The sequence below is a fragment of the Aphelocoma coerulescens genome (assembly GCF_041296385.1).
Source record: "Aphelocoma coerulescens isolate FSJ_1873_10779 chromosome Z unlocalized genomic scaffold, UR_Acoe_1.0 ChrZ, whole genome shotgun sequence".
NCBI lineage: Eukaryota > Metazoa > Chordata > Aves > Passeriformes > Corvidae > Aphelocoma > Aphelocoma coerulescens.
This window is the reverse complement of record NW_027184085.1, coordinates 3,106,842-3,133,815: the sequence shown is the minus strand read 5'-3', so window position 1 is coordinate 3,133,815 and position 26,974 is coordinate 3,106,842. Positions and strand designations below refer to the sequence as shown.

The following is a 26,974-nucleotide window of genomic DNA, read 5'->3' as shown; positions in this document are numbered from 1 at the left end:
CATCCTCGTAGCTGCTGTTCCAAACCATGCAAGAGACTGTGTCCACCTGTCTCATCAGGTTATACACACGGAGGTCTTGCTGCTCAGGGTCTAGGTAGGCTTTCCATCTCTGTGAGGGAATGATGCCACTGACCTGCAGCACACTCTGTCACAGAAAGCATCCTAAATCCACACCGAGCTGACAGTGCAGAGAGAATTACTGTAACTCAGCAGAGATGGAAATGGATGCCTGGCCTTGTCTTGATTGTGTTTCTTGAGAGAGGAGTGATTTTTTTTGGAAACATATGGAAGCTATTTGTGGGTTGTACCCATGGATCAAGAATCAGAGGATGAGACTTTGCAATGATGCTTCATTTGGAAAGAATGCTACGGATAGGAAACCCTTTCATTCCATGCCCTTTCTGTCTGAAAATTGTGTGTTCTTCTCATCATTGTTTTGCTGTGCATAAGCTGGGTTTTAGGTGGATTTAATGATTAGCTAATAATTGGGTAGCAAGTATGTTCAAGGCTGAGGAACTGATGATACAAGTGTTTATCTCTTAGTCATAAGCTGAATTCAAATAAAAGCACAGAGCACAACTCCACACAGGATCTGCTTTGGTAAATGCTGTCATTATTGTATTTGCAAGTGGGCTGTGGTGTGGAAAAAGGCAGGAACCTCTTGTCCAGTCCCAGTGCTTGTCTCTGAAAGCACAGCTGCAATGGAGGAGGATGTCTGGACCCTTAAAGGTGTGGGGCAGAAGGTCCCAGTAATGGGAATACGGGTTATGCCTTTGAAAGTGAAGCCTCTGAACTGTGGCTGCATGAAAAGTTATTTACTTAGCAGTTGCCTGCTCCATTTGCCCTACTTTTTTCCTGAAGATTTGCTTTGTGATGCCTCCACTGGTAAGTGGTAACTCATCAGGAAGCAAAGGGTATGAGTCTGTCTGTAATGCAGAGCCTGCTTGTGCATCCACCTTGTCTCTTGCCAAATGTGGACACTGATCAAGCAGCACATGCTCTTCCCCTGAGCAGTTCAAATAAGCAATAATCATGAGACTCAAATCCCTAGAAAAGTCTTGCTGTATTTTCTCCTGCCTGCAGTGGGAGCAGAGCAGAGGGAGAAGGAGCTGGAACCCAGCCTGGCCTGTCCATCATCCAAAGAAATGTTGGCAAAGGCCAGTGAGAGTAAATCCTGCTTTCAGTCACTCCTGAGTAATCTGGTTATGAATGAGGTTCCCCAGGAGTTTATGGACTGCATGGGAGAGGAGACAACCTGCAGCTTCTTTATGATGATGGATAACGGCTGAAGCAGGGGCACATTTTATCTTGTGTGTTGTTTATGGGGCTGACTGTGGCAAAAAAGAAAATAGTGCAAACTGCATGAAGCTGCTGAGAAGTTGTTTGGTTTCCTCTTTTTCTCTCCATGTTGCCAGCAAATAACATCTCCTGCAAACTGAGCATATTTGGGTGCCACAGGGCGTGAGAATGGATTGCTACGTGATGACCACAAGGGAATGACAGCCCTTGGTTCTTCTTCCCATCATCCCTGACACCTGCCTGGAGTGTTCAGCTTTGGACACTTATTCACAAGCCCAGCCACTGGGGTTTTCCCATGGGTTCTTGACAGAAATTTCAGTGCCCACCCGTCTGACCCTGATGCTGCTCTCTTTCCCACAGGCGGGCCCAAGAGCGCATGTCTGTCCAGCCTCACCGCCTACACCCCAGCTTCGACTTCAGCCACCAACTCCAGACTCCACAGCCCATGGGGCCCCAGCCCAGGTATTTGGCAGAGGGCACAGACTGGTAAGTGATCCCCATTTCACTGCTGCATCCAATGAAGTGTTTAAAAACTCCTGTGAAGGCTGCAGGTGTTGTAAAAATGCCATCAGGGATCAGGGTTTTGATGAAAGGTAATGAGTCAGCTCAGTAGTTACAGTGTGGGGAGTGTGCAGAGGGAAAACTCATCTCTGAGAGGGCTGTGAGAGTGTGAAAGCCTCCTATATAAATAGAATCATTGAATCATTCAGGTTGGAAAAGCCTCTAAGACCACTGAGTCCAACCATTCCCCAGCACAGCCAAGGCCACCACTGACCCATGTCCTCAAGTGCCACATCCACATGGCTTTTAAATCGTGCCAGGGATGGGGACCCCAACACTGCCCTGGGCAGCTGTGCCAGGGCTGGACAGCTCCTTGGGTGAAGCAATTTTCCCTAATATTCAATATAAACTTCCCCTGGCACAACTTGAGGCCATTCTCTCTTGTCCTGCCCCTTTTACCCTGGGAGCAGAGCCCTGCCCCCTCCTGTCAGGGAGTTGTGCAGAGCCAGAAGGTCCCCCTTGAGCCTCCTTTTGTCCAGGCTAAGCCCTTTTCCCAGCTCCCTCATATGCTCCCCATCAGACTTGTGCCCAGCTCCACTGCTCCTCTTTAGGCACACTCCATAGTTATTGCTCATAACTTTTCACCAACAGCTTTAGAGTGAAGCCAAGCATTAATTCTCCCAAGGGCTCTTCATGCTCTTCAAGACAGGGGTTTTTCCTGGTAGACCACTGTCTGCCTGAACTAGACCTTCTGCTGTCCTTCAAGCACTCAAAACCCAGTGTTTTCTGTGGTCCAAATTAGGGGGGACCATGCTACCCTGCCATGTAGGGTGGTGTGAATGGAGATTTCTTCACCATCCTCCAACTGTAGTGTTCAATACCCTGGAAAAGCTTTGCAGGGAATTGTTAATTTCATTTTCAGAGCAGGCTGAGAGCTCTTGAACAGTTAATAAAGTATGGTAACCTGGTTGAAAGAATGAGAAAATAAAAACATACTTCTGAGTAGCTGCTTGTAAGCTGAGCGAAGTCCATTCTGTGCACTGAATGGAGAAAATAGCATGCGAACTTGTAATTAGAGACAATCGCAATGTATTTGCACAAGGGGACCGCAATAAAATGGCACAGGAAATCTTAATGATGGCATTTCCTAACATCTGAGCACTTCACTCTGCAAATGAAAAGTCCTTTTAACCCAGGGTTGTTGTTTTTTTTCCCCCTTCAGCGCACAATACACAATCTAAAATATGACCACATCCTTCTGCAATTTTCTTCTCAGGTGTTCTCATTACTGGCACTCCTGTGGGCTGAATGTGGTCGGGGTGACATTGTTCATATTGGTTTGCAAAGCAGTTCATGTACCATCTGGATAGAGCGATTCTTTCTGCCTCTCTTCCAGCTCAGAGTGCTTAATTATAATCATTAGAAGTATCTGATAAAGCATCACTAAATGCCCTCCTCCTCCCTCCTTTTCTCCCCTCTGTTGCTCCATAGCCTTATAAAACCCGAGGAGGGGGGGTGACAGAAATCATACATGGTGGGCATATGTTTGGGTGACTCACTTTCCCTTGGGGCACACGAACAGTTTTGCCCAGTGACAAATATAGAAACTCCCCTCTAATGTGTTACCCCTGGATGAGCAGCAGCAGCGTTTCCTCAGAGGCTGTAGGTGGTGGGCACTGCCACAGGAGGTGGAAGTGGGGATGGAAGAAAGGTCTGAGGAAAGATCAGTCATCTCAGACAGCCCAACCCCAGTCAAAATCTTCAGGTGAAGAATAAATAAACTCCCATTTGGTTCCTTAAATCATCTTCTGCACACATGTGTAGTGATGACCATCCAGCCTGTTATCTGGAGTCTTACCCTTCACTCCTTGGTTGTTGGCAGCCCATTTACCACAAGCATCACAGCTCTTGAACCTCCCATCTGAGCTTTAAGATGCAGGTGAGGTCGTTCATGTAGCATGGACTAGAAAGTAATGGTTAGTTCTGTTCTCCTTCAACAAGTGTGCTCTGCTCATTCAGCCCCAAACCCTGAGACTACACTGTTCCATGCTGTACTCTGCTTTGGACACATCTGTAGACCCACAGCATCACTTCAGGAACCTCAGCATCTGATCTTAAGGCTCTAGATGCACAAACGGCTCAGCAGTCCTGTTATTGCAATTGCTTGTGCAATTTAAGAATGGCCATTCGCCTTTGAGAGATCTCTTCAGTCCTTGATCCCAAAGCACTCCATGAATTACCACATCTATTTTATAGACAGGGAATATGGGAAGGCAGAGAGGAAGTGGATCAAGGTCATGCATCAAGAAAGTGGCGGGGCTGGGAATGGACCCAAAGCCTCCTTATTTCCAATTGAGCCCTCCATCAACCTGGGGACAATCTTAAGCAATTGGTTAAATATCCAAAATTGGGACACAGGAGCTGGAGAGTGCCCAGACCTGTGGGTTCTCACCCTGGTTGTGCTCTTGCCATTTCCCTGCTGTGTTTTGTCCTCTGCCCAGTTTTGTCTGTCTAGCACATGGCTAGCACAGGGCCAGCAAAGGTAGTCCCTCTCTTGACCTCTGTTTAGAACCATAGAAGCACAGAATATCCTGAGTCGGAGGGGACCCACAAGGGTCATCTCATCCAGGTTAGTGCGGGTGTTAGGGAGTTCTAGAGCACTGGTGCTGCTGCCTGGTGTACAGGCTGTTCTGGATGAAGGATTTCTGCATCTACTGTCCCCTCATGTCCCCATCTTCTGGTGGGCGAAAACAGTTTCACAGCAGCTGGAGGACACATCTGGGCTGCTCCTAACAAGCCATGGTATGCACTGCTGCTGTCCTCCATGCAGGGGAGGAGAAGTTGGAGGCTGAAACGGGAAGCCACCCTTGTGCTCTAATTAGCTTTGTTCTGGCAAATGTGAAGACAATTGTTATTAGAGCACCGGATTTTGTAATGATGATAAAGCGAATGATGTTCAAAGCACTTGTTTGCCGAGTGACTCTTAGGCTGGAAAGAATAGGGATCAGCTAATTGGATTATAGATGGAAATGCTGCATTAGGCCCACTCCCTACACATGGTGTGGTGGTGGTAGGGTTGTAGTTTATGTCTGTGTATTGGATTGAGCAGAGCCATGATGTTGGTCATGACGAGTCCTGGGATTGAGCTGGGCTATTTTACTGGAGGATAAAAGTGCCCAAATTCACCAAGCTGAGCTCCAACTTTGCTGGCCTGGGCCAGGCTGTGTTCAGGCAAGCAGGGCCATCAGGAATGTCCTGCCCCATTGGTGTCGGCCTGCTAGTTGTGTGACACACTTTCCTACAGCAACCTCATAAAACCTTTATGTTTTTTGCACAAATCACAGTTCTGGAGTTCATAGAATCGTAGAATTCCAGAGTGGTTTGGGTTGGAGAGGACCTCAAAGATCATCTTGCTCCAACCCCTGTCATGGGCAGGGACATCTTCCACTAGACCAGGGTGCTCCAAGCCCTGTGCAACCTGGCCTTGGACACTTCTAGAGATGGGGCAGCCACAGCTTCTCTGGGCACCCTGTGCCAGGGCCTCCCCACCCTCACACCTCACACCCTCACTACCCTGAGGCTGGATTCAGGCAAGGCACAGTGTCCTTTGACTCCCCAAGTCCTACCATGATCTGTGCTGGGAGACCTCCAAGGAGAGCACAGGCACATCAAAAAAGCCCACAGACAGTGCCCATCTAGCTTCTAAAAACTACAAGAATGGTTCATTGTTGAGTCCCTTGAGTAATTACTTGTATTCCTGCAAAACATGCAAGGCAAACTGTAATAGATTGCAGTGCTGGCAGCAGAGGAAGGTCCTGGTCTGACCAGACTGGGCTGCTGAGCCTGGGTGTCATTTTGAGCCACCAAAATGCTCTTGCTCTGGAATTAGCAGGGTGCATCTGCACAGCTCTTGACCCCAAATAATTCAAATGCTATCTGGCATAGAAACAACCCCTCACTCCTCTGTGGTGGCCTGGTGGGTGATTCCCCAAACTGGAGGAAACTCCTTTCCAAGCAGTGACATCTCCCCAGGCTGAGGAGCCCAGAGCAGCCCAGAGCTCACCAAGGAGGTTGCCCTGTGAGCATGCTCTGATTTGCTGCAGTCCTTGAATACAACCTTGCACTCAGAGCCACGTCTTCCTCCTGGTGGCCACAGGGACCTCAGCGTCGACGCGGGGCTGACTCACGCCCAGTTCCAGGTCCGGCCGGTGCCCCAGCCCTATCAGCATTACTTGGCTACGCCTCGGATGCACCATTTCCCCAGAAGCACATCCTCAACGCAGATGGTAAGTGAAACGTTTTTACTGAGAAATGTTTTATGCATTGTCTGCCAGAAGGCAGTCAAAATAAAGGCTGCTATCTTTCTATCACCTGTCTTCTGCAAATCCCACTTATCTCCGGCCGTGGGAGGGAGTGTCTGAAAGGATAATGTTGCATCACTGCACTGGATTAGAGAAAGAAAAGAAAAGCTCAGCTGTTCTGGAAGGATTCGGTCCATTGCTTGCAGCACCATGTTCACAAACTGGTCTGCAAAACACGTGCAGGATGTGAGAGACTCAGGAGTTAATACTAATAATTTTATTAATATTGGAAGAAACTGTGATCTCCCAGGACTTTTTGTATGTGGAAGGATTGGCAGTGGGTGACTGCCTTCCCTGGTGTCAGCCCCGAGGACCATCCCTCACCACGTCGTTGCTCTCTGCATCAGCTTTGATGCCACCTGTAAAGGTTTTGCATGACCTCTTGCACAGGTGGAAGTGGGTTTGATGAGAGAACAGGCTGACTGGGGTAATTTTCTACCCCTTCTCCTAGCAGGGTACTGTATTTGGAGCTAATTGATGCCAAGCACTGCTAATCCTTAAAACATCCTCAGAAATCCCATGAGGGTGCTTTTCCCTGGTGCCATAGTCAGACTCTGACACCTGTGTACTACAGCAAGCCTTAAAGAAAAAAACAATCAAAGCTTTGATGAAGAGAAATTCACCCATTTAAATGAAATAAAATTTCATTGTAATCTAATCCGTGTTGGGAGTTTGGAACCATGATGTTATGGACGATACAGGAATTATTATAACAGATAATTTATTTGGAGGAAGTGCATGTTCTTTTCATTTATAGGAAATATATTTGATAAAACCTCATTTTTTGTTATCAAAAGGCTTAAATTGGTGAAGGTGTCAATCTGCTCTTTCAATTTGAATTTTTAAAACACTAGATTTACATCAGGGTACACAAGGGTTTCCTGTGGGCAAGTACAGGTGGCTTTATTTTCCTCCCTCACTTCTTGCAGGTTGTTCATGAAATCAGAAATTACCCTTACCCTCAGCTTCAGCTGCTTGCTCTTCAGGGACTGAACCCAAGCAGGCACACGTCTGCCGTACGGGAGAGCTATGAAGTACGTATCTGGAGACTGGAATTATTAATGTTTTAAGTGCTGTGAATCTGTGCAAGCTCTGGTACTTTTTGTGGCGTGGCAGCTGCAGTGAGTCTTTCAGCAATTCTAGTAATAACTGGGAAGTGATGGGGTTGAGTATGGTAAAAAATTTGGTTTACTCCAAGGGGCTCTGGCTCCTTTCATGTCTGTGAACAAAGTGCTCCAGGTCTGTGGGGTTTTGTTTCCCAGACTGTCAGATGAAGCTCATATTCCACCCTAATTTGTGAAATATTGGATATCCAGCTCTTTGCCTAGAGCTCTTAGTTATTATCCCAAGTGCCAGGGATCAGATCCATCATTACAGCATGGCTGATTTGGGTTTGATGGACATTTCCACTGAGGAGAGGACAGGAGGGAGCCTCGGTTGCCAGCAGGTATGGTTGTGTGGTGGGACCTGGTGCCTCGGGAGCAGTGGGGATGGCGCTTTCCTGATGTTCCTGTGCCACAGGAGCTGCTGCAGCTGGAGGACAGGCTGGGCAGTGTGAGCCGGGGTGCCGTCCAGAACACCATCGAGAGATTCACCTTCCCCCACAAGTACAAGAAGGTGAGTGCCCCGAAACCACGGCACAGCTGCCAGCCCCTCTCAGTCGGCCATATCTCTGTGGGCACGGAGCAGGCAGAAGGAAGGACTTCGGTGGGTCACAATCCTCAGGGCTGGCAAACTGGCACCATCAACCAAAACATCCCCGAGGCGTGGGAGGAATGTAAAACCCAGCAGTGGTGCTTTAATATCTTGCGGGGCTCCCGGGGCGGAAGCGGTGGCGTAGCTCAGCTGGCTGTTTCTCACTTCTAGGCTAGGAAGCTGCGGGCCAAATTTTCAAAAGGGTCTCAACCTTCTCCCACCCAGTGGGTGCAATTTCCCCCCTGTCCGCACCTGGTAAGAAAGTGCACACCACCAAGGGGCCTTCGTGCATGCAAACCCGCCCCGTTCTGCATGCAAGCGGCGCTGCCCCGCGCCCGCCGTGAGGGCGGCGGCTCCGCGGCCTGGGGGACCTCGTCCTCCCCTCGCTTCACAAGGGCTGTCTCCTCTGTCGGAGCTGACCTCCTGCCCGTGAGGAAATGGGTGGCACATCTTTGGGTTGTGCTAAGTAGAAATTGGGAAGGATGCTTGTCTGGGTAGTAATTTTGTGTGTTGGTCACTACCCGGATGGAGGGTAGGGATGTTGCGTTGCCCTGGCTGAACGTGAGGTAACTCCTGCTGCACTTGTCTCTCACCGTGTCTCCAGTGAACCCAGGAAAATGATATGAATAGGAATGGATGTGTGGGGAAAGAGGAAAAGGGGGAGCTGACAGGCTAAGCACTGCCCTGTGGCGCAGCATGGGGCCGGCCTGGTGGCCAAGCTGGCATGGGGCATAGTGGTTGTCCTTCCTGGCAGTGGTGGCCCCATGACTTTTGGGGTTTCCCCAAGGAGAAGTCTCCAGCAAAGGAGACCATGGGGCCATCCCCACTGCAGGGAAGCGGTGGGGGGCTGTATTGGGGCAGCAGAGGACAGGCTGCTCCTTGGGCCACTGCCACCAGCCTCTCTGCCACTGGCCCCAGGAGGAGGTGTGCCAACCAGCAGCATGTTGGTGGCACACTCATCTCGCTGGCTGTTTTGGCTGGGCTGGCTTCCCTGAGCTGGAAGGTGTGGCTGATAGATGGAGATCTTATTATTTATCTTCCTGCAACTACCAAGGCTTGAGAGGGCATTAGAAAGGAAAGGCCTAACCAAATGATGTCTTTAACCTTGCTGCAGAGAAGACCACAGGAAGGCAAAGCTGAGCAAGACGATGGCGAGGAGTCAGATACCGATGAGAAATGCACAATCTGTCTGTCCATGCTTGAAGATGGAGAGGACGTCAGGTAAGATCCTTTCATCCCCTCCTCTGCCTCTCGATGCCATCTGAGTTGTATTTATTTGGATTAATGCTGCTGTGCACTGCCGGGGATGTGTCTGTTCTTGTCCTGAGAAACTCATCTGGGCTGTTGCAGGGTCTGGGAACCCACATGCTTTGTAGGTGGACATTGGTATGGCCTGTAGGCAGGAAGAGACCTGCAGCAGCAAGGGGGCCAAGTTTTTATAGTTTTTCCTGGGTTTGGATCATCTGCTTCCAGGCTGTGCCAGCTGGCCAGGTGTCAAATTGTCAAAGAAAGGTGGGTCAGACAGGTCTCTGACAACCATCTGGAGCTTGGGGTCATCCACATCTGAGCCTGACAGATGACCAAAGTATGATAAAATGCAGTGTGAGTGTGAAGTCCAGGAGAGCTGGGCTTGTGTCCAAGACAGAGCTGCTTTATTGTAGAGTAAGTAAGATTACTCTGCCCACATGGTCACAGGGAACCATCCCCAGCCAGCAGAACCCCAGCTGTCCCTAACAGACATCCCAGGCTGTTGACTGGGTCAAATCTCTGCTTGTGACAGAGGATGGGGACAAGAAATTGCAAGGGGCTGAACTATCATGGCTGAAGGGACTGCAGGTGAGAAGTACCCAGGTCTGATTCTCACCCTTAAATTGTGAATAAAAGCTCTGATCCTCTTGTTGTGAGTTCTTGTGGTTCAAGGTTCCTCTGTATCACAAAGCTGATACGTGATGATGGCAAAGGTGATGCAGGTGAAAAGTGACCAGGTTGCCTGGGGACACCCCTGTAGGAATCGTGTGGAGCCACCTGACTGCTAATGTGACACAACCGTGAAGGAGCATAACCTCACTCCTGAAAGGTTAAAAATTAGCAGCCAGCACAATTAATAACTGGAACAACTCAATTCAGGGTGGTGTGGGGGCTTCTGATAGGCAAGGAGGACACCATCTTCCAGCCTACTGCCCTGTGTGAGCTGGCATGGCTGGGAAAGGCTGCAGGACCTTGGCAGCAATGGTGTCACCACAGCCGTGTTTCTCATGTTCAAACAGCCCCAGATGCTGTTTTTCAACTCTTCTTGGTCCCTTGGGCCTCCTCCATCCTAACAGTGGTATTTTTGTCTCTGCAGGCGGTTGCCCTGTATGCATCTCTTTCACCAAGTATGCGTGGACCAGTGGCTGGCCACCAGCAAGAAGTGTCCGATCTGCAGGGTGGACATTGAAACTCAGCTCGGCTCGGACAGTTGAAAAGACTAGCTGGACACACCATTTTCCTTACCAGGTCGTATGGCCATAAACCCTTGCAGCGAAATTTTTTGCCTTCTGAGCCATTTGATTGAGAGGGGAAGTCTGCAGGCACGTTAGTGAGGAGGAGGAGGTGGTGATACAATATCTAGCAGTAGGGAGATATTGCACATATACGCAGGATACAGGCCCAGTGAAAGGGAGCTGGCATTCCCGGAGCTCAGAGACCCCGTGCTGCAGAAGATTTTAGTGTTGAACATGAAGGAACTAGTTGTAGTCCGGCCTGTCAATCCTGCTTTCAATGGGGATTGTATATATACCTCTCAAATATGTAGAAACATGTTAGGGGTCCTTTAGCTATTTCTATGGATGGCAGCTGGAGCATGTTAGCTTAAGAAATGTTGTGTTTGATGCCCTACTCATCTTGTGGTGGACATGTTGCTGTTACCTAATTTGCACCAAATATTTTTTCATAGATTCCTTATTTTGGTGCCTGATTAATACATTGCAGAGGGAGAAAAAAGACGTCAAACTTTCCCATCCCTTGGGGTGGGGGAAAGAGGAGAAAAAGCAAAATCCTGTTTACAGTCAGAAGGGTTTGCGCTCTTTGCCTCAGCCGCGTGTGCTTCTTTCCCTTGCATTTACAGTGTGTTGCAAATTTAGAGAAGCTTAATGAAAATAAAAATAAAGATTGGGGATAAAATGAACGAAGCAATAGGGAAAAGCTTCGTTCCTGCTTGTCTGCTGGTGCTGGACACTTTCTGTAGCAGCACAGTATTTGAGTAGATGCTGTTTCTTTGCTTTCTGTACTTTAAAAAAGTAGCTTGTCATATCAAAATCCAAGGAAGTCCTGTCTACATGATTGCAATTGTCCGTGATGCTTTCTTCTGTGAGCTGTGTGGCTTGTTGGCTTTGCCAGCACTGCTCCTAAATGATGGTTACGGGAGCCTGCGCCTACAGCTGTTCTTTGGGGTGTAATAACCAGAGAGGTGCTGAGAGGTGCAAAATGCCGACCCCTCTCCCATTGCAAAAGCATCTCTTGATAACGGGATGGAGGAAAACTCGATGCTCACAAGACACTGCCGAGACCATGAGCCCTTGGGTGTGGGAGGGGAAGGCAGGGTGGAGGTGGGGTTGCCACTTTTGGGAGCCTTGCTGCTGGGCTATGACCCACCTCAAAGCGTGCACACCCGCGCCCACGTGGGCTTGTGTAAGTGTTTCAGGCTGTGCCCACACAGAGTAATCAGCGGTTGTCAAAATGAAACTTAATCACATTAACACTCAAAACAGAATTAAGAGGTAATACCCAAAGGAGTGAGCTGTTGTGATCCATGCTCCTCCTGAAAAAAAAGGCCTCAGCACACCAACCGCAGGGACCGGGTGGAAAATCCTCGGGAAACTCAACATTCACAACCAAAACCTGTAGTTTCCTTTTTTTTTTTTCTTTTTTTTTTTCTTTCATACTAGGGGAGAAAAGAGCTGCAGAGGAGCAGCAGGGGAATTAGAAACATAATCTATTGAAAATGCTGGTGTGGTGGGAATGATTTCTGGCTCCTCTGAGCATCTGTTTCACTGGAGAGAAATGCTCTCCCAAGTAGATTCAATCATAAACTATCATCTGAGAAACTGCAAGATTCGCATCAGCTGTAACTGGAAAACACCAGCCTCAGAGGCACCACACAGATTTCTTTTTTTTCCCAATGAGAGAGGGGAGAGAAGGAGGGAAGCCCCATGTGAGGGTGCAGGAGCCTCTCTCTTCGTGTGCTCATGCAGGTGGGAAGGAGTGGAGGGGGACAAATGGTGGCATATAGAGAAGACGTAAGAAATTCTTGGCTGTGAGAGTGGAGAGGCCCTGGCACAGGTTGCCCAGAGACCCCTGGAAGTGTCCAAGGCCAGGTTGGATGGGATTGGAGCGACCTGGTCTAGTGAAAGGTGTCCCTGCCCATGGTAGGGGGTTTGGAAAAAGATGAGCTTTAAGGTCCCTGCCAACCCAAACCATTCCATGACTTTATGACACATTTGCCACCCAGCACAAGTGACGGCTTCTTGGGGGATGTGGTGGTCCCAGCCCTGATGTCCATGGGTCAGGGAGTGGCCCATGAATACCTATGGGGCTGGGTCCACCAGCATTGAAGCAGCATTACAGATAATACTAATAATACTAACAACATGGACAAGCAAAGCAAGGCTTTGGTGGTAAAACACACTCTGAGCAGGTTTGCTCTGTCCAGGTGTGACCTGGAGGGGCGAAACAGGGAGAGTAACAGGGGGATTGATACCCTCGCTGGGTGGGCAGGGAACGAAGAACGCTTCTGGACCGCGTGTTTTCTTTTAAAGCCTGTGAGAAAGTGTTACTATTTGCCTAATAAACAAGCACAGTTTTTAAGAAAAAAAATCGAACAAACTTAAAAAAAAAAAAAAACAAAACAACAAACCTTTGGTGAAGAAAAGCACCAAACTCCCATGGTCTCGTGTGAGTGACTGATCCCAAGGTGCGTGCGAATTTACAGTGTCTGGAGTTGTATCGGTGTGTCAGGTTCCTTTGCATTTAAATAATTTGTACAAGTAGGTTGCGAGTTAGGATGAGTTTAAAAACAAAGTGAAACAAACATCAACAACAACAACAACAACAAAAGAAATCTAGAAACAAAACATCAATAGTTTACAGGGTTTTGTGAGTTTAAATGCCTTATATTTAACAATCATAATTTATGACTAACTTGTAGATATTGTGGGTTCTTATTTAATTATTTTTATAGTTGTTTTTTTGCATTTTTAATTATAATTTATTTATTTAGAAATTACTACTAATTTTTTTTATTACTCCTATTACCTCATTTTTGCATTGTTTCTGGGAATGGAATGCTTTGCATGCATCGGTACTTAAAAAAAATTAAACAGGGGATGTGGGGGGTAATGCTTATCTTGTCAAAAACAAACAAACAAAAAAAAAAAAACAAAAAAAAGAGAAAAAAATCAGGGTGTGTGATTACAAACTGTATTACTGTGGTGCTGTTACCTTGGATACATTCCATAAAAATGCAAACCTTTGATTCTGTATGCTGTGACATAGTGGAAAACTGCAATATAGTGACTGTGTTTAGCACATATATATGAATATTATTTGCACTCATAATCAAACTCTGGTGATCCTTTCACTTGTGTCCTTGCGCATTGAAGGCGATTAACAACGCTCTGCATAAACCAAAATGTTCTGGTTGATTCTTGGTACTGCCCTGTCCCTGACGCCTCTGGTGATGCTGCTGCTGCTGCTGCTGCTGCTTGTGTGACCCTGCAATAACACCTAGCGGGCCCCCACTGCAAGGCTGTGCTTGGGGCAATGCATGCCTTTAATGCAAGACTCTGCAGATTGTGTCAAAATTCGAGGAAGGAAGCCCAGGTGTGGTGGGTCTGTGTAATTTTTTGGCGTCTATCAGTGCTCGGTTTGGCTCTTTTCACCCTCTGTGTGTGCGCCCAGCTGGGGTAAAGGAGGCAATAGGGTGAGCCTGAGCTTGGAGGCAACAGAACTGAGGGATTCAATGCAGTTTTTAGGGGTTGACCTCTTTACTCAGAGGCTAGGAGGGCTCTGGCACAGGTTGCCCAAAGAAGCTGTGGCTGCCCCATCCCTGGAAATGTCCAAGGGCAGGTTGGATGAGGCTTGGAGCAGCCTGGGCTAGTGGAAGGTGTCTCTGCCCATGGTAGGGGGTGGAATGAGTTGAGCTTTAAGGTCCCTTCCAGCCCAAACCATTCTGTGATCCTGTGACACCCTGTCTAGCTGAGAGCGGTTGGGATGGACACGGGATCCATTTGCCATCTCTTTGCAACACCTGCCATGAGCAGTGGCTATAACCCAGCTCTGACACATGCAAGGCACAGAAGCATTTAGCACTGATCTCACCCAGTTGGTTTCATCCCTCCTGTACAGGGGGGACCCTCAGTTTGGAGCTTTTTAATCCAGTGTAGAGCTGGGACCTGCCCCAGAGCCCTCCTGTCCCCAAGAAGGGGGTCAGCCCCAAACAGACATGTCCAAGCATCCCCGTCCTGCCATGGCTGCGCCGCTCTTGCAATGCATTGCCCTTTCCCCAAAGGCTCCTGAGTATCACGTGTTCCAGCTTTGCAAGAAGGTTAGAGAATCTCTGATAACATTTTAAGCTTTAAGCCATAATCACACTCCGTCAGTGCAGACACTCAGCTGTGTAGAGACACAAGTGGAGTTAGATGCATGTGCTCAGCCAGTAGCCATCCTCCCCACAAAAAGGCTTTGGATGACATTCTCTGTTGGGTTAGAAAGGCACAAAATCACAGTACCTTAATTTTTTTCTCTCTGTCCCTTCAGGGTGCTGCGCTGCTTTGTTGACTTTGCCTTACCCCGGGTTTTAAACCTGCCTGTGTTTTTTACCTTGCTGCTCTGTAACACTCCTCCCCTGTAGCCTGGAGCTGTGATTTTGAGCTGTGTGGGGACAGGGGGGTTGGTTGTCATCCTCCCCAAAGTCACTGTAAGAGGGATAAGCAAAACAAGGAGCGAGCAAACAAAACCCCCTCTCCTTTAATGACCCAGGCAGGTGAAAGGATCACCCACATTTTTGTATTCCTACTGCTGTTCTGTTGTGCTGTGCAACATTTTGCTACATAGACTATTTTATAGAAGAAAGCTAGAAAAATATTTATTATTAATATTAAAGCAATAGTGCATTGAAGAAATGGAAAGACATTAGAAATTGTGTAAATGCTTAGATTCACTTTTGGTGGATTTTTTGTACTTTATTTATAACTAATAAAACAAACTGCATTGCTAACTATAAACCTGTGCCACACAGAAGCCACCTGGCAGGGCAATCACTTGGTCTTTATTTACTGCTCATTTCTGGTCTCTTTGAGTTGGAATAAATTCTTCTTTCACTGCTTGTGTCTTTGGTGTGCAGGAGAACCACTGCTGGGGTATAAAATACTCTGCCCATCTGGTTTGCAGAGGTTGCTGGGGGCTGAGCCCCATGGCACAGGTGAAGTGAGGCTCTCCACACCTGGCACATCGCTGTGCCTGATGTCCCCTGGCACCAGTTCGGTGATCAGGTACCAAAACTGCTTTCTAGAATTTCAGAAAACTGCCTGTTGAAGAAAAATTTCTCGTCTAAACACATTACATGGTGCCTGTAGGGTATCTCTAGCAAGTCCTGAAGAGCTATCAACAGATTCTCCATCCTCCTGGTGGACAAGAATTTCCTTCCGTGTGGGTCTCTAGTTTAATAACTAAGGAAGGGGAAACTGATTGGAAGAAAAGGAACCCCAAACCTTCAAACTAATACAGGTACATTTGAGGGTATTTTCAGTCATTTTTGCTCCCCATTGGAGAATCCAATTGGTCACACACCTAATTTTGCATCTTGCAAAGTCTATTCTGTAGGTCCTCCTGTGCTTTTGTTTTCTCTCACAACAAATGATGCCAGTCTCTGCTACTGCCCACTCTTGATTAAGCTGAGAAGCTTACTGCCCACTCTTGATTAAGCCCACTCGTGAAAAAGCTGAGACCAGTGCCCAGCTTTGACTTTGTGATTAGACTAAATAAGCCTTGGAGACAAGTGGCTGCTGATCACAGAGATTTGGTTCCTGTAGCTGAAGGGAATTGCCGGCTCCTCCACCATCCATCAAAAGGTGCATAAGGGATGAACCGCGTTCACACAACACAAAGCTCTTGTTACAGGAAGCTTTTAGAAACTCAGAAACAAGAAAACAGGCTCAAAGTGGCCCACTGGTCCAGCTGGGGAAAATCTCAGTTTCTCGCTGAGATCCTGCTGATGTCCTTCGAAAGGGTGGCGGCGCTGGGAGAGGTGCTGCAGATGGCAATCGGATTTGTTTCGGAACTGGAGCAGCAAATGAGCCGCCAGGGGAGGGAGAGGGGCTGTGCCCATCACGGCACAGCAGCACGGACCAAGATGCAACACCTTTATTCACCGCCAGCATCTGCTCCCGCAGCAGCTGCCCAGGGTCGGGAAGCTTTGTGTTTTGTAGTGTCTAAATCTGCAGCTGGCCCACAGGTTGCAGCTCAGAGCTGTACAACCCCATTAATAAATTTATTTTTTCTTGTTTGTTTTTTTTTATTCTTTTTTTTCCCCCTTTTTAGCTCTTTTCTGGTTTAAAATGGACCTCTAGACAAAAGGAAGATTTTAAGATATTTTCTACATACAGAATGTATTATACTTCACATCTCTCTGTAATTCCCCCTCCTTGAGCCTAAGGTTGATGTAGGCAAATGATGCTACCAAAAATGCTTAGCAACAATTTCACAGAGATTTGAAAATAATTCTCTGTGTCTGTGTCCTGCAGCAAGAAGCAACTGGTCCTTCAGCATGAAACACTGCTGAATATTCGTTGTTTGTGCTTTTCACTGGCAGCACCCAAGAGCTTTAGCAAACCTGCATTTAGTACACTTAGCACTTCATCAGAGTCCCAGAATGGTGGAGAACACAAATACAATGGGACAGGCAGGTTTTGAAGACTCACACTGAGTGGTACCAATCTTGTCCTTTGCTCTCGCTTCTCATTTACACTATTGTTTTTAGGACGAAGAAATGTGCATTAAAATGCCACCAATTAGGAAAGAAAAAGGAAGAAAAGAAGGTAGAGGTTGGTGGTGGGAGTAGGAGCTTTGTATCTGCCTGACACACCAGCTTTGGGATGCTTGGCCTCCGCAGGAAAAGATTGAGTAAGCCCTGCAAAAGGCACAGGAATACGAAAATTTTGGCTTTTCTCCTCCCTAGATCTCCACTTGGCCAAGAATGCGTTGAATTTAGCAGCTTAATGCAAATCCAGCTGTTGGAAAAACTCCACTCTTGCCTTATTACTTCTGTAGCATTAGTTGTAGGAACAGAGGGATTCCCCAGAGCCAGGGTGGAGCTGAGCTTTGCACTAACGAGGGGCTTGTTTGAAGTCTTCAGTGGAAAAAGGCAGAGTTCCTTCATGCTTTGCCAAGGTTGCCTTCCCGGGGAGCAGTGAGGGTGCTGATCCTCTATCAGCAAACTCTCTCTTGGCCCTTTTCAGGCCAGCTTTGCCTGGATATTTGTGTTGAATAAGCCTGTCTAGGGATGGCAGGTGATTTCATGACAACCCAGGTACCTAGAAACCCATCTCCCACCTACACAGTGATTTGGTCAGCCTGAAGATATTAATTCCTGCTTCAACTGCGCCTCAATCCGTGGTTCTGGCCACTTGCTACATGTGATTCCTCCCAGTCGTGAGCAGATCTCATATGCAAGGTAAGGATTTCTCTTTCCTCCTTGCCCCATGAAGGGATGGTGTGTGGGTCAGGAGCTGCCTCACTGCTCCCCAGGGCTGGAATCATAAAATCTTCATGGAATCACAGAATCATCCCCAGATCACAGAATGGTTTGGGCTGGAAGGGACCTCAAAGGGTCAGTTCCCACCCCCTGCCATGGGCAGGGACACCTGCCATTAGAACAGGTTGCTCCCAACTCCATCCAACCTGGCCTTGGAAGCAAGTAGCAGTGCAGTGGGTTTGCCCGGGGGATGGCAGGAGTTAAACTGATGCTCTAAAACCAGCTTCTCCACCACCCTGTACCAAGTAGGGGATGACTGGAGCCAGCTGGAAGTGCTGGGACTACAGCACCATACGATGGGACAAACTCCTATTTCACTGCAGCATGCCTTTGTCTAAAAAAGGGCCAAACCTCTTGACAGGAGTTTTTTTTTCACTGTGCTGGTTAGACTTGGGTGGGAGGGAATGCAGGGAGATCAAAAGCCTGACCCTTATTTTGCTTCAAACACCTGCTGGGGAACTGCAATGACACTGCACAAGAACAGCAAACCCAGATGCTCCAGACTCCCTTCATGGGACCCCCTGGCTGTCCAGGGAGTCCAAGCCCTATCCCAGCAGGGTCCCAGGGATGCAATCAGACCCTAGCAATCACCTCCAGCCCTCCTAAAGCTGTTCTGCTCCTCCTGCTGTTCAGCTCCTTGCTCAGGGCTGGGCAGCCCCACTGTGCAGTGAGGAGGGAGAACACAGCCAGCAAAGGCTGCTATTATTATTCCTCTCAGTGAGTAGTTGATCACTGATGAGGTTGATTACTGGGCTCATTTAAGCAACTTGCTCTGCTCCAAAACCACCAGTTACCATACAGTTTTCTAAAACGAATTAGTCTGAGCTATTATTTGTGAGCTGGCACAGACAGCCACGAATAAGGTCAAGTCTCTTCAGTGGTGCCTGCTGTGGAAAACAGAAAGGCAGAACTTCTCTGGGAGGCCTTTGGTGGGTTACAGCAGCTTTCAAAAACCTGTGAGCAATCGACAGCACCCCTAAGATGCTTCTAAACCCTGTCTCAGTATCACCAGCCTTTGCTGGGCCTCCTTTGTCCATGAGCAGTCAGGGATTGAGCAGTGGGACGCTCCTGCCTCGTGGCCTGGCACATCCAGCTGGAGTCCCAGCAGAAGTATCATCCCCAACCCAGGAACTGGTGGGGTGGGTGGGCTTAGTGGGTTGAGCCCACTCTTGACCCATTTGATCCCTATTCATACAAAGTGCTTTTTTAAAACCAGCTTCTGGGTGAGGGAATGTCCTCTCCAGGGTGGGCCAGGAGGAAGGTCCTCATGGCTCTAACACCCTCCTTTCTCCTCCAAAGTATGTGTCCTGCTGTTTTGCTCCCTAGAGAGAGAGAGACAGGGCTCTAGAAGCAATGATTTATGAACAGATTTTCTTGTTGGTACCTGTAGAGATGTGAGTGCCTGGGAAGAGCTCACTGACAGGAGCACTGGCCCTTTCTGCCTCCGGGAAATCCCTTCTCCATCACAGAAAAAGACAAAACAGCAATCCTTATTAAAGGGAAAAAAAAAAGTTAAAATGAATGGCAGCTGCTCTGAAATGGAGCTGGTATTCAGGCCATGTAGGGTAAGATTATCCTGAGTCAGCTTTGAATATAGTTAGCACAGCTTTCTTGCTGTGGAATTGATTATCTGGGAGGTCTTTTGCTCTGGCAGCCATAACCATAGGTCTCAGCTCTTGGCAGAGTTGTAGGAATTCAGCCAGGGAGCTGAGTCTGCCCTGGGGAGAAAAAAAGCCCATGGGATGGAAAACACCATGCACTGCTTGAAACCTGGCTCGGTGGATGCAGATGCTCCCCAAACTCCCTATGAAAAGTCCTGATGTTTTCCATGTGATACCTTCTGGAGGTGTGAATGTGTGTGTATGGACATGCAGAGCTTGAAGTTGCCAGAAGTGGGAAAAAACTGGCATCTCCAAGCTCAATTTTCTTAAATAAAAGTGTCTCAATTCTCTTAACCTCTATGCTCATCTAAAAGTGGAGCCCATCAGTGGCGTAGGTCAGTGGGTTTTCTCAGCCCTGGCAAGGCATAGCACTGAAAGCAGAAACATCTAAGCTGGTAAAGGACAGGTTATGGCTCTGCTGGTTGTAGCTCTTAATCATAAGTAAGCAATAAATGCATTTATTTAATTCACAGCTTTATGTGCACTTTCAAAAAAAAAGCAGCATTACTTTTACAAAATGTTAACCCAGGAAGAGTGTCTTGCTACTAAAAATCTCTCAATACAAAAGGCAGTGTTTTAAAAAGCAAAATGCAATATAAAACAGTACAATGAGGAAAAATATATGCATGCTGAAGGGACTGAAACCCTCCTGCAGCTGTGCCCTCCTCAGTGAGTAGGAAAAAGGTCCCTGCAGATTAACCCATCCCCCCTGTTTTCATCCAGCCACTTCCCACAGGGAAATATGGTGGTGACACCAGTGGCCGAGTTGGTGATCTCCACCCGCTCCACCAGCCAGCCCGGAGCCAGGCCGCTGTTGTCGTGCTCAATCCGGACCTTTTTCAGCTCCCCCATGTCCAGCGTTTCCAGGTAAAACCTGTTGGTTTTGCCTCGCTCAAAGAGGTTCCTGAACTTCTGCTTCAGCGCCCGCTTTCCTGAGTCCCCATTCAGGCCGTAGATGGTGATGAACACTTTGGCATCGGTGCCCGCGCCCTTCTCGAAGCCTGTGACCACGATGGTCTCGTATTTGACTGGCACCAAGCTCCGGGCTTTGCTGGCGAAGCTCTCGGTGACCTTGGCACACTCGAAGACTTTGTAGTCTCGCCTCTTGTATCGCAGAGGGATTTTCACGTTGCACCTGAAAAAATACCTGTAAGGGGAAATCGGCGGCAGGTTAATGGCATGTGCAGCCACTTTGTGGGGCAAATGTTAGAGAATCGTGGAACTGTTTGTGTTGAAAAAGCCTTGTAAGGTCATTGAGTCAAACTGCTACCCCAGCACTGCCAAGGCCACCACTGACCCATGTCCCCAAGTGCCACATCCACGTGGCTTTTAAATGCCTTCAGGGATGGGGACACCACCACTGCTCTGGGCAGCTGGGACAGGGCTGGACAGCTCCTTGAGTGAAGAAATTTTCCCGAATATCCAACCTAAACTTCCCCAGGAATAGCCTGAGGCCGTTCTCTCTCCTCCTGTCCCTGTTCCCTGGGAGCAGAGCCCGACCCCCCCGGCTGCCCCCTCCTGTCAGGGACTTGTGCAGAGCCACAAGGTCCCCCCTGAGCCTCCTTTGCTCCAGCCTGAGCCCCTTTCCCAGCTCCCTCAGTCGCTCCTGGGGCTCCAGCCCCTTCCCAGCTCCGTTCCCTGCCCTGGACACGCTCCAGCCCCTCAGTGTCTCTCTTGTCCTGAGGGGCCCAGAGCTGTCCCCAGCACTGGAGGTGCCTCAGCAGTGCCGGCACAGGGGACGGGCCCTGCCCTGGGGCTGTGGCCATGCTGTTGGTACAAACATGGAGCCAGCAAGTTATGGACTGTGCATTCTACTAAATTGCCCAATATTAATGCTGTTTCATCACTTTTCCCTATACATGCCAGCACTTGAATATCTCTCTAGAAAGAGAGCCACCATGGGACTTTGCAACTGGAAAATCTGACATCTCCCCACACAAGTACAGACAGACTGCACATGGGAAGGATCAGTGTGGGGCTCTTGTCACCTCTGTAGTCTGTGCAATGGCATGTCCAGTTACCAAGGCAGGACAAGTAGCCAGACCCACAGCTAAGGCAGGAAAAAAGGCATAAAAAAAGGAATGGGAAAGATGGAGGAGGTTTAAATCTCCCCTTTCCTTTCTAGATCACCCGTCTCATTCTTAGCAGGGAAAAAAAAAGTCAGAACACAGAAGTGATGGGTACCAGATGCCGACAGCCCTTGTCTCTGCAGTGCTGTCTCTGCTGAGGTGCGGGGAACACCAAGCACATCCATCAATTACCTCGTACCTGGCACTCAGCCAGGGGCTGGAGAACTCTGCTTTTAATGATGCATTTCATTTCCAATGATGCAGATCAGTTCCAAATGAGCTTTTCCCCCTTACCCCACCTTCACTGAACTGCAGCAGATCCTCCTCAATGGAATGTGGCTGGAGTGCAGCGTGTGTGTAAAATAAGCACCTGGAGGAAGGGTTACTGTGACTCCAGCTGTTTGGTGTTTCTTAAGCACTTCCTATACTCTTGGCATTTTCTGCAGCCAAAAATGAAGCACTCATTCCCTGGAAAGAAGCTTTGTAGATGAGAAATTCCAGGGGGAGCAAAATTTGAGGCTCAGGGACAGAAAAACTGCATGAGAGTGTGATGGAGAGGATGCCTGATGCCGCAGTTTGATTTCCCCAGCTGTGTAATATCTCATGGTCTGGAGGTATAATGGTGCTTGCCAATTTTCACAAGGGTCAAAAAGAAAAGAGATGACCTTTGTAGCCCTGGAATGTGCAAGGAAAATCTTTAAATACAATCTTTTTACATACTAAGATCTACTACCAAAAGGACAAATCGCAGTGTAATTCAAAACTATTGCTGCAACAATCTGGTAACTCTTTTAATTTGGTATTTGGCTTGTCTGGGTAGGGTTTTTGAATATTTGGGTTGGGTAATAGCTGAAGTGAGAACTTGTCATGGTGCAAGCTCTCCAGTTGCTCATGTGCACAGCACACACCACTGTGAAGTGCTGCATCTGCAGAGCTGGAGCCCTGCTCCAGTGCAAGGACAGGCTGCAGACTTCACCTGTACCTCCTGGCTACCCTTTTTAATTTAAAGCAATCCTAAAAATATAGGACTTTATGAGAAAACCTTTGCCCCCTTCACAGCACACTGTCCCAGCAGTTTCAGCATGCTCCCAGTGAGTTCAGGGCACGGATCTGATTGCACAGCTGGACTTCGAGGGTTCCAGGCTTTTCCCCACCAGGAGAAAAGAACATGTTTTAGTATGCAATTGACTGAGTTTTCATTCAGCAAATACTATTAAGGCTCTTCAGCTGGCTGATTAATTTGCTAGGAGAGACTCTTAGCTTCTAAAAAAAAAAAGCGCCTCTTCAAGGATTTCTTCTTAAACACTCAATTGTCTCAGCTGGAACAAACTCCTTGTAGTTAAATTCTTAAGCAGCAATGGAAATATCACGGAGAAGAGAAGAAATCCACAATTAATGTCATGGATTGTTTTGCTGAAGTGTAGTTTGTTCTGCAAATGGAAGATCTCCTGTCTGTTCCTGTTCAGTCCCTGTGGAATCTGCTCCCCTTCCAAAGGTGGGGCTCAGGCCAAAGTGTGTAGGACCTGACACAGGGCTCCTCAGGTATGTTTGAGCTGCATGGCTGTGACCTTTCCAGTCACGCCTGGCCTTTTGGACCAGACCAGAAGGATCTCTCATCCAAACTTCTCTGAATCAGAGGGTCAGGCTTTGTCTTACTCTCAACTTGTTACTGGGAGCTCCTTCATGAGACTTACTTACCTAAAGACCAGTCTGTGCAGAGTACCCTACTAACTCCTTGAATTTCAGCCACTCTGATTATTTTCCATAAGGTGAGACATAAATTTGTCCTGTCTGTCAGACTGACCCCAGCCAACTTGTTAGACAATTCACCTGCAGATGCAAATACCCTCTTTAACAACTCAGAAATTGTGCAGGTAAGTCACACATGGACATTCGGGACACACTAAACTACATATCAGAAAGTAAAACTTTCTACTATTTCTTAAGCCTGAAATGTTTTAGGTGGATGTGTGCAGAGCTGCTCAGCTCCCCCATGCCCTCCCAGGGTAGCTCCTTGCAGATGAGCAGGCACTTACTTGTTGCAGAGCTCCATCTCTGTCACGGTAATCTCCTGGACATGCCAGAAGACATCAGCTTTTGCGGAGGACTTCTTCCCATCTTTTGGGCAGTGACCAACACAGATGGCTGCAATATCACCAACGTTCTTTGAAGAAAACTGGAATATGTCTGTTGCTCCCCTACAGGAAACAGGGAGCAGTTTCAGCATCCTGGAGGCTGCCAGTGACTTGCCTCATATGGACATTAAGTAATTTGCACATGGCAATGGAAGATAGAAGATAAGCCTTCATTTACAGTCATTTGATTTAACCTACAATCATTCAACACAAAGTATAATTTCCATATTTAAATTTAGTATTTTCTCTGATTAGGGGTGACACTTTAAATTGTTGCCACTAGGACTTTCTAGGATAAACTTGAGCTGTTCCACATACAAAATCAATTTGCCTCATTACAGATAAAGCTAAAGAATGACTAATTTCCCCTCCAGCACTTATTCATTCATTCTTGACAGATACTGTATCTCTTACACATCTACCCACCGTAGCTGTTTTAAATTTGCTAGTTCAGCCACCCTTCCTGAAGCTTGGATTGGAAATAGTTCACAGAAACAATTAAATCACAGAATCTCAGCATGGTTTGGGTTGGAAAAGACCCTAAAGATCATCTAGTTCCAAACCGCTGTCATGGGCAGGCATGATAGGTCTCTGTTGAAGTGTTGACTGGATCCCTCTTGTGTCCCCTGAGTATCTGTTAGGTTTATTTCCTTGGACTGGCCCTTGTTCCCTCCAAGGACAGACTGCGACTCATGAAGGATGATGTTTAACTCCTCCGTAGACACCATCAGCTCAAGGTCAGGAGGAAGCTCCTCCTGGTCTTTCATATTTCACATGATGTCTCAGACAGTCATATTACATTTCACATGAGCCATAATTTCACCTTCCTTTACCAGAAAAACCTTTCCTCCCTGCAAAGCAACACAACACCAGCAGTGCCTGTGACTTTGACAAGGTCCCTGTCTCCTAAGGGTGTGCTGTGTCCTTAAACAAAGCAGAAAATCCTGCTCACACCTGGAGCACTTTGGTCCCACGTGGGAGAAGGAATATGCCCCATGTTCCATGGATGTGCCTCCAGCAGGAGGCTGATTCCTGCCTTTCCTCACGCGACAGTGATCTTGCAGCCTTACCCCGCAGATCCGTCTGCAGAGTCAAATCTGAGCAGCTCTGACAACATCTAGCCTCCAACTAATATTACTTTCTCTCTGATTCCCACTGCTAGTGAGATGCTGTAAAAGGAACTAAAACCACCTCCAGCTTCCTTCTGCTCCTCCCAGCTCAAAAACCACACAGCCTCCCTGCGGTCCTGTATGTGCTGATACAAAAGGACATGCGCACACACACACACACACACACACACGCGACGTCCACATTTCCTCTTACCAAATGCATTTTTCTTGTTGTTCTAAAAACCTACTCTGTGACTGCCCACCAGAAACCCACTTGTCATCTTCCTTTTAATTCAAGTGGGAAGCCATCAAGCTTTTTGGAAGGGGGATGAGAAGCAGTATAGCACAAACACTGCTCCCTAAACTATCCCGGAGAAGAGGTGGCGTTTGTGGAGGACACACAACTGGTGGGGAGTTCCTCTGGCCCACCATCCTGTTTACTACCTTTCAAATCTCCTTTTCTTGGAGGAGTTTTCCATAAGGAATTCCTTTGAGCGGCCCATCTTCCCTTCTAGGATGATCCAGATGTTTTCCTTTGTATCTGCATCCTCTCTGTCGCTGGTTACTGTGACAATCTCATAGGCTTAAAGCATAATTAACACACACGTTAGAAAGAAAAGGAAGAGCAGATGGCCTGCAAGATCTCTTCATTTGGCTGTCACTTTGCTTAAAAACCCTTCTCCTAATATTTACCGCAGCACACAAGACAGCAAGCATTTGCGAAGGGTGGAACACTGAAATCTGTGGGACTTTTGACTTCTGAGTGCTTCGGGATAGAACACATGAAAAATATGAGTCCTGCTCAATTGGGTAGCAAGAATAGATGGAGTTATTCTTAGAATCATAGAGTATTCTGAGTTGGAGGGAACCACAAGGATGATTGAAGTCCATCTTGAACAAGCTGTGTCCACCTCCATGCTGTGCTAAGCACTTCATCTGAAAAACAGCCCAAATCCTCCATATTTTCTTCTATTTTTTTTTTTTTTTTTTTTTTTTTTTTTTTTGGTGTGGCACTGTTCCTAGCAGAGTGAGGGTGGCCATGTATCCAACATGATGTACTCAGATGCTGTGGTGGCCTGTAAGTACCCAAAATGGCCCTCACGAGGCTGATTTTTTTTCAGGGGCAGAGCAAATTCACTGTGAAGCAATGCGATTATTGTCTCTCCAGGATTCTCCTGAAGAAGAGCTCTGGTGCAGTATTCTTGACATGGACTCTGCATATCATCAGCGTGGTTAAGTAACTCTTGTTGTCTGAATCACCCACCACATCAGACACCAGTGTAATTACCTTGGGCCCAGTGGGATTACCCAGAGCAAATCCAGGACCATGGGCTGTTAGGCTCAGCTGTCATGTTCAGCTGGGACACTTAAGCTGGTAGCCCTGAACAAGTTAAAGAGGAAGCTGGAGCAATGTTACTTATCAAGCTTTAAGGACGGAACTTATTTTCCACCTCAAAGACTCAAGCACATTACTTCTAATGAGATCATATCCATGCGTTCTCATGGCTTACTGATGGACTGAACCACTGCAGATGGGCCCCTCTTAGGTTTCAACCTAGAATGAGATCTTTTTCTTCCTTACAAATCCTGTTTTGTTTCTTTCTTATCATAGAACTGCATTATTGAACTAAAGTGCATATGAAATAACCCTTAAAGCCTGCATGGAAACCTTTAGCTTGCAGGAGATGTGGTCCTATGGCCTCTGAGGTCGCTCAGAAAGTGACACAAAAAACACTCAAAACTCACCAGTCCGTTCCTTCAGTTCCAGGATGTCATTATTGGCACAAGCCAGTTCCCTGATGAGCTGCCCATCATCTTCACCTTTAGCCAGCCAGCGATCACACTGGAAGCGAAATGTCTTGTCCAAGGCAGAGTCCATCACATCAATATATTCCAAGTGCCAGCCTGGTGCAATTCCTAGTAAAGTTAACAAAAATATCAAAGGTTTGGCTGTTTGCATGTAGCTTGAGTAAGGAGGCGAGGTACCTTTCCTTGGTAGTTCCATGCTAGTTGCTAGAAATTGTAGAATAAAGGAATGGATCGGGCTGGAAGGCACCTTTAAAGGTCAACACTCCAGATATAAGCAGGGACACCTTCCACCATCCCAGCCCTGTCCAACCTGGCCTTGGACACTTCCAGGGTTGGGACAACCACAAGTTCCCTGGGCAACCTGTGCCAGAGCCTCACTGCCCTCACTGTAAACAATTTCTTCCTTTATATATCTCATCTAAATTGACCCTCTTCTATTTTTAAACCACCCCCGTTGCCCTGCTAAAATGTTTGTCCCCATCTTATAAGCACTGGCAGGGGCTCTAAGGTCTCCTCTTTGGATTTGAAGTCAGAATGTAAAGTAT

The 26,974-nt window shown here is 47.6% G+C and overlaps 2 protein-coding genes across 3 annotated transcripts in view; one reads left to right on the top strand and one right to left on the bottom strand.

Annotated features, from left to right (window-relative positions):
- The window catches only part of ARK2C (arkadia (RNF111) C-terminal like ring finger ubiquitin ligase 2C), a 53,434-nt gene extending 40,409 nt beyond the window's left edge, over positions 1–13,025 (top strand). The window contains exons 3-9 of one of the 2 annotated variants that reach the window (XM_069002303.1): positions 1,660–1,785; positions 5,957–6,086; positions 7,091–7,195; positions 7,683–7,778; positions 8,028–8,111; positions 8,971–9,077; positions 10,201–13,025. In XM_069002303.1, coding sequence (XP_068858404.1) covers positions 1,660–1,785; positions 5,957–6,086; positions 7,091–7,195; positions 7,683–7,778; positions 8,028–8,111; positions 8,971–9,077; positions 10,201–10,318 — 766 coding nt within the window. In that variant the 3' untranslated portion in view covers positions 10,319–13,025. The remainder of the gene's footprint in view (positions 1–1,659; positions 1,786–5,956; positions 6,087–7,090; positions 7,196–7,682; positions 7,779–8,027; positions 8,112–8,970; positions 9,078–10,200) is intronic. The other variant, XM_069002305.1, reaches the window with a different exon arrangement.
- A 6,948-nt stretch (positions 13,026–19,973) lies between these two features.
- LOXHD1 (lipoxygenase homology PLAT domains 1) overlaps positions 19,974–26,974 on the bottom strand; it is a 165,085-nt gene continuing 158,084 nt past the window's right edge. Inside the window, exons 37-40 of the mRNA XM_069001530.1 lie at positions 26,367–26,537; positions 25,065–25,203; positions 23,413–23,574; positions 19,974–20,454 (exon numbers count right to left, since the gene is read on the bottom strand). Of these exons, the coding sequence (XP_068857631.1) occupies positions 19,974–20,454; positions 23,413–23,574; positions 25,065–25,203; positions 26,367–26,537 (953 nt within the window). The remainder of the gene's footprint in view (positions 20,455–23,412; positions 23,575–25,064; positions 25,204–26,366; positions 26,538–26,974) is intronic.